At 39.7% G+C, this 6,125-nt stretch overlaps 1 protein-coding gene across 3 annotated transcripts; it reads right to left on the bottom strand.

The window, feature by feature from the left end:
• Nucleotides 1-395: 395 nt before the first annotated feature.
• Nucleotides 396-3,381, bottom strand: LOC137708813 (uncharacterized). 3 transcript variants are annotated; one of them, XR_015958199.1, is made up of 4 exons: nucleotides 3,222-3,381; nucleotides 2,889-3,068; nucleotides 600-1,004; nucleotides 396-480 (listed from the first exon to the last, which is right to left on the bottom strand). XR_015958199.1 is itself a non-coding variant. In XM_088688646.1 (4 exons), the coding sequence occupies exons 1-4, from the start codon at nucleotides 3,265-3,267 to the stop codon at nucleotides 712-714; spliced, it is 489 nt and encodes a 162-aa protein (XP_088544772.1). In that variant the 5' UTR covers nucleotides 3,268-3,381; the 3' UTR covers nucleotides 527-711. The 3 variants fall into 3 exon arrangements, 2 of the variants coding, with proteins under 2 accessions (XP_088544772.1, XP_068304065.1); XM_088688646.1 differs by lacking the exon at nucleotides 396-480 and having other exon boundaries at nucleotides 527-923; nucleotides 954-1,004; XM_068447964.2 differs by lacking the exon at nucleotides 396-480 and having other exon boundaries at nucleotides 527-1,004.
• Between the last annotated feature and the right edge of the window lie 2,744 nt (nucleotides 3,382-6,125).

Raw genomic sequence — 6,125 nt, 5'->3', positions numbered from 1 at the left:
ATCGGCTCCCATTCGGTTAACTTTCCACCATATCTTCAGAATCCAAGAGAATATTTTGGATATATTTGTTGATCATCTCCAAACCATTGGGTTTTGGAATCTTTGCAATAGTCTAGCTTGTGTGTATTCCAATTTCCTTGCAATAGTGAAGTCGTGGAAAGGTTTCTGCCGTTTAACTCCCAAACTATCATGTGATTGTCAATTTACTCAAAGGATGCAATGGCTGAAAAATAATAATAATAATAATGAGGTAAACTAACAAGGATAAGCGATAATTTGCTCAAATAAAATTCACCATCTTCATAGCAAAAATCGGTCGCAGAAAGGTTTCTTCATTGTCCTTTCTTGTTTCAGATCATGCGAAAGTTTTCTAAAGTATGGCCACGTTTGCAAACTTGAGTCCCAACCAGACCTCACACTGATGACTGATTTGTAAAGAATGACGAGCACAGTTCCAGGTCCAAAACCACCATATATTCACTGATTCAAATGAACAATAATCTTCTATTCACCAAAAAAAAAAAAAAAAAAAAAAAAAAAAAAAAAAAAAAAAAAACAATAATCTTTGTATTACACAAAGGAAAGACAATTTTCAGAACCTTCTTCAATGGACAATGACAGTTAAATTTGTGCAGCATGACACAATCCACTCTAGAGACGAATCAAGGAAATACAGCAAACCAGTCAAATCAGGAGAAATGGCTATTTCTGTTAGATTGTTGGAAGAGATTTCGCCCGTAGAAACTGTTTAAGAATTGCTTTCTCCTCATCAAGGTGCTTCTTCTCTTCAGGATCTTTTGGTTTAACCTTTCTTTTCTCTTCCAGCATCCACTTGAAAAGTTGGTGTTGGTGATCCTCCGGGATTGGTTCCAGCAGTTTTACGGGCTCTGTGATGGTTGGTGAAGGTAGGGGTTTCTCAGTAGTAGTTGTTTGAGCTGTTGTTGAAACTGTAGCAATCACGTTTTCCTCTACATCTTTCCTTTTTGTTCTCATAAACAGGTAAGCTACAAAAGTAATTGCAAACCTCAGTGTCCAAATAAGAGTCCATTAAGATCCATGATTATGCAAGAAAGAAGCAAATAAAAGTATTGCAGCAATCATATTCCTAGTGAGGTATTTTCCACTCTAGCACATCCTATATCCATACACACAAGTGTTAATAGAATCATGGGCAGGTAAACTAAAGGAAAGCCAGGTTTAGAGTTTTAAAATGTTTCCAAAAACTTCATCCCTTTTCTGTTGCAAACAGAAGCAGAGAATGCAGACGGTAAATAGCCAGTTCATATTAACAGGGATAACGATCTGGTAAGAAGACATTCTATGCTGGTCAAGTTCACAAAGTTAGTTGCATTTGGTCTATCATAAGGTTCCTCACTGATGAACAAGGTCTTTCAATTGAACTGCTGCTAAAACAAAATTGTGAAGTGCAACCTACACTAAATGGCAAATTTCTCCTCTCTTTATTTTACCCATCAGCATCCCTAGTTGCACAATGGCCATTAAGTATCAGCATCCCTAGTTACACAACGGCCATATTCTTGTAATCAACAACAGAAGTTGAACTAATGCTGCAAGCCATCATAGTCACACAACGATAGAAAGATTAATGTAAACTTGATATCATGAAGTTTACTATGAGCTTATAGCATTGTACTAAGTAACATACAAACTACGCTTCCTCAGTACATCTTGTCATGTAGTACATGTGAGGAAAAAGTTCGAGAGAAAGTTAAAAGCCGCCAGAGTTATTTTAAGCTTATGCTGATACAATTTCCATCAGATACAATTCACCTCTTGAAAGCTGATACAACCTACAATCCCCCAACCTTCTTTCTGTATTCGCGATTATTACAGGAAGCATAATGCTGGGAAAATAAAACTTCATCTGTCTAATTAACTACATATGAGTAGCAATCATCTGTGTAAAGTAGGCACTCTCAAACATGTTTTGGGATTGGTAATTATTTGCGAGCATCACGCACACCATGATTTAGACATCCAATCTACCCTTCTTCCTCATAAATAGACATTAATGTACTACTCACTTCTCATGACAAATTTCACACGACTTCAGCAAATAGGAGTAACAATGAGAAAACATTCCAATTATATGTCATAACAATTCAGACCTAACAGCGCTCACGCTTTACTCGGCAGGTGCACTCAATTCCCTTCACGGAAAAATTCAAAAAAAACCTCATTCTTTCATAGTCAAAGTTGGAACAGGAAAAAAGTTCAAAGGTTTTCCCCACTTGATTCGTATAATTAAATTTAGAATAACGACCACAAAGGGTGGAGGGCAGAACTTACACCTACACAACCAACTTCCAAGAAAGAAACAAATGCCAAATAGTTCATACACTGCACCAAAACTCTCTACTCTTTCAAGACGTCCTCATTGGCCACCTATTATACTTGCCTGATTCACTCATCTAACAGTATTCAGTCCACACATTCACAATACAAATCCCATACATAATACCAAAGGCACTTCAATCCTCCAGCCTACACGTCATGCAGTGGAACCTACTCCAATACCAAATGGAATGAACCCACGAGAGGAAGTTCTCCCTCTAAAACCAACTTAAAACAGGAGCTCAAGAGATCATAAACTAACCCACCACGTTTTTCTTCTCTTCTTTTATGTGGAACAATTGGGTTTGGGTTCTGACCAAACATATACAATCAGAGTGGATTAGCAGTTAAGCGACAACTTAACAAGCAAAACCGCCATCAAGAAATGCATTAATAAGCACCAAAATCCATTTCCAAGCCATGATCTCAAAACCCATTTCATCTCTCATACTTTCTTTCACAAACAGATATCATGATTACAAAACAAAACCCAACAAAGGATTCAATCAAAGAATAAGAGAATGGGAATATACCTCCAACGCCCAGATTGACAGTCAAGAGCAGAGGCCAGAGAAACTTGTAACGCCGAGCAAACGACTCCTTCGGGGGCTGAGGTGGCGGCGCAGACGAAGCCTGAGCCGCCGCCATTGTCGGCGACGAAAGCGAAGAACAATCCTTCCCTTTGTGTTGATCCTGAAACTCTTTCAGCTGCGCTGTTTTTCGAAAACACAGAAAGCGATCAATAAATCCCAAAACCCCAATTACTGAAAAGCAAACAAGATTCTGGTTTCAACAGCGGTTGAGAAAAAGCTGCTTCTGATTTTGGATAAAAGCAGAAATGACTGGCAGGGAAGTTGGGCTTTTACCTTTCTTGGGTTTGTTGGCGTAAAGCTTCGGACCATCTTCGCTCATTGTTGCTGGAACGCCTGAAGTTCCTTTCTTTCTTCTCACGAAAGTTCCAAAGTCGTCTTCCTCTGCTTACTCTACGATCTACACCAGAGTTCAGTTTTTCTACTTTTGCAACCAGGTTGTGAATGGGCCAGGCCGGGTTTGATGAGGGTCCGGTTTTTGACCGGACAGATCCAGAGCTCGAATTAGGAAGTTTCAACTCGAGCCCAAAATCAATGAAATTTTATCCCGGGGAGCTGAGTTAGGATTGGGCTCGAGTTGATGTTACGCAGAACTCGTTCTTTACTAGAATCCATCTAAATTAATATATACTAAAACTTATTTTAATCTAAGATACTGTTCATAAGCACATTGTTCTCCCACTTTTACCCCTGCTTGATTTTTTTTATTTCATTTCTGCAACTTCTGACATGCGGGATCGCACTTTCTTCTTCACCTTTTCCATCCTGCTTCATTTTTATTCCAACAAAAAACACATGCTCGAACAAAAAGATTCTCGCTCTAGCTCTTCAATGATGGACCCAAAAGATCACAATTTTCATCTCCTTCCACAGACCAACATATCCCATGTCCTCTATCTGATCTGAACCAAGCGATGTTGCCGCAACAAAGAATTCGCCCATTGATTTGCGACAATTTTCCCAAGTGAGCATCACTCTAGGTACCTTCTAAACTTATTGGATGTGAACATCTTATTCGAATTTGTGATTAAAATAATTTGATTTTATTAAAATTTTCAGATTTCATGAAACTTTTTCATAAATTTGTAGGTTTTAGAGACTTCTTCGTTAAATTTTTGGGTTCTTTTGGGCATGCTAGGCTTAACAATTAAGACAAATCATGAAACCTTCTTAACAGTCCACACTAGCAAAATTTTTAAAAAATTATGTACAAAAGTATGGATGCACCACAGCAAAAGAAACATTGGAAGCCCTACAAAGGAAGGAAGTATAAGTTCTTCGGAAAAAAGAACAAATCCTTTTTGTGGGACCATAATTTTTCAGGTCCAGAGTAAAGCTAATCTGAATATTGTTACCTCAGAAGTCTGGTCATGGATTCACCAGCTCCGGGCTAAGTTGTATTAGATGGAGCAGGGTGCCACCATCACTCTACTCCGGGGCAATAGGATGACCATGCTTGTTCCGTAAAACATGCAATTTGATTTAGGATATGGACTTAATCAAATCTTATAAGTCTTGGAGTCCCTACAATCTAGGGATAGGCATGCGCCATAAGTAATCACACTCATAAGGGGATGCAATATCTACTTACTAGAAATCCTCAAGGATTCTGCCGACTTAGAACAAGAATTCTACACTAAAAAGGTCTCTCCCACGGTATAAATGCACCCATCTAGGGTTCATCTACGGTAACGCAATCTATTCACTTGAATTCTCTTGCCCACTGCTTGAGTCTAAAATCATTCGCTAACTTGACCGTCGAAGAGCCTTTCGCCAGCACACCCCTTCCTCCAGGCCCGCGTGGCCTAAGGTTTGCATACAATTGTTTCACCATTTTGCAAGTTGTTCCATACTACACGAATTTGTGCACAACCACCGCTCACGGAGGTACACATATTTGGTTTCAACAATTGGTGCTTTCATTCAGAGAGAACCCATATTCCTCTTGACCAGACTTATCCACCCTCTGATATGTTAGAAAGCTTAGTTAACAACAAGGTCCTACCTTTCCCCAGACGACGCCTACTAGGGGCACAGTGGTGTCACGGCCATTGACGAGATGTGGAAAATGTCATGAATGTTTATTTGTCATTCGAAGTCGTTCGTCACAATTTATTGGCCAGAGAACCTGCCCGACTTGTTGATATAAAGGCTCGCATCAAAAATCCCCAAGAAGCAATTTCACACTTAGAGAATTTGGCTACTCGAGGGACGGAGGTGATCAATCTAACCTCTAAAGAATCATCCCAACATTCCTTCCTAGAAAAGCATCGCAGGAAATCTAAGAGGCTCCCGAAACTTCATTCAGTCTAATCGATTTCTAGGATTAACTGCATGTATGGGGAACAAGAATACCTTGGAAACACCAGAAAAGAAAGGAATGCAGTTTGCAAGAATACCTTGGAAACCAAGGCTGGTTGCCAACATCAACAAGCCATTTGCCATCGACTCCAACATCCTAATATTCTCTAATCGAGATTTGGAAGACATCAACTCACCTTGTTGTTAAGGTCCAGATCTCAAACACCCTAGTCAGCTGTGTTTTAACAGACAATGTTTGGGATTCAGCATCCTCTTCAAAGATGCTGCTGAAAATATGGCAATTCTCGACAACATCAATATAGAGAATATAACCTTGCACACCTTCAATAGGGCACCAGTACAATCCCTAAGAACTATGAAGTTGGTCGTCCAGGCGAAACCCCATAACCACCCAGTAGCATTCCATGTGATGGATTGCCTGATCCTCACAACGCCATCATTGGCCGAAACTGATTACATAAAATGAAGGCCATTTCTTCCAATTACTTTGCTACCCGGCACCTGGTAGAGTAAAATAGATAAAATAAGACCAGTCGGCAGTATGTTGTTGCCCTGTTGAAAGAATGAACATGATAAGAAAAGGGGAACAAAGTTCCAGCACACGTGTGAACGAATTAGCATAGCAATCACAGTCAGGGGGTCCACAAACGAATTATAAAGAATTTGATTTGGATCTCAACCCTCAGAACGACGTCAACCTAGAGTCTGAAGCAGACGAAGATGTCATCTACATCAACCTCGACCTTGACAAGACGAAACGAAAAGCTTGAACCGACTTAAGGCTAACCAACCCAGAAAGAGAATTATTTACCAACTTCTTGAGAGCTAACAAAGACATGTTCGCATAGTCAGCAGAGG

This window comes from Pyrus communis, chromosome 17, assembly GCF_041283825.1.
Source record: "Pyrus communis isolate YQ-2024b chromosome 17, ASM4128382v1, whole genome shotgun sequence".
NCBI lineage: Eukaryota > Viridiplantae > Streptophyta > Magnoliopsida > Rosales > Rosaceae > Pyrus > Pyrus communis.
The sequence above is the reverse complement of the archived record's forward strand: the minus strand, read 5'-3'. Positions and strand labels throughout refer to the sequence as shown.

Excerpts from the sequence above, each read along its gene's own strand:
- LOC137708813 (XM_068447964.2), bottom strand. The coding sequence starts at position 3,267 with ATGAGCGAAGATGGTCCGAAGCTTTACGCCAACAAACCCAAGAAAG. Across the intron at positions 3,069-3,221 it reads CGCCAACAAACCCAAGAAAG|CGCAGCTGAAAGAGTTTCAG; the intron begins GTAAAAGCCCAA and ends TTCGAAAAACAG. Across the intron at positions 1,005-2,888 it reads TGTCAATCTGGGCGTTGGAG|CTTACCTGTTTATGAGAACA; the intron begins GTATATTCCCAT and ends TTACTTTTGTAG.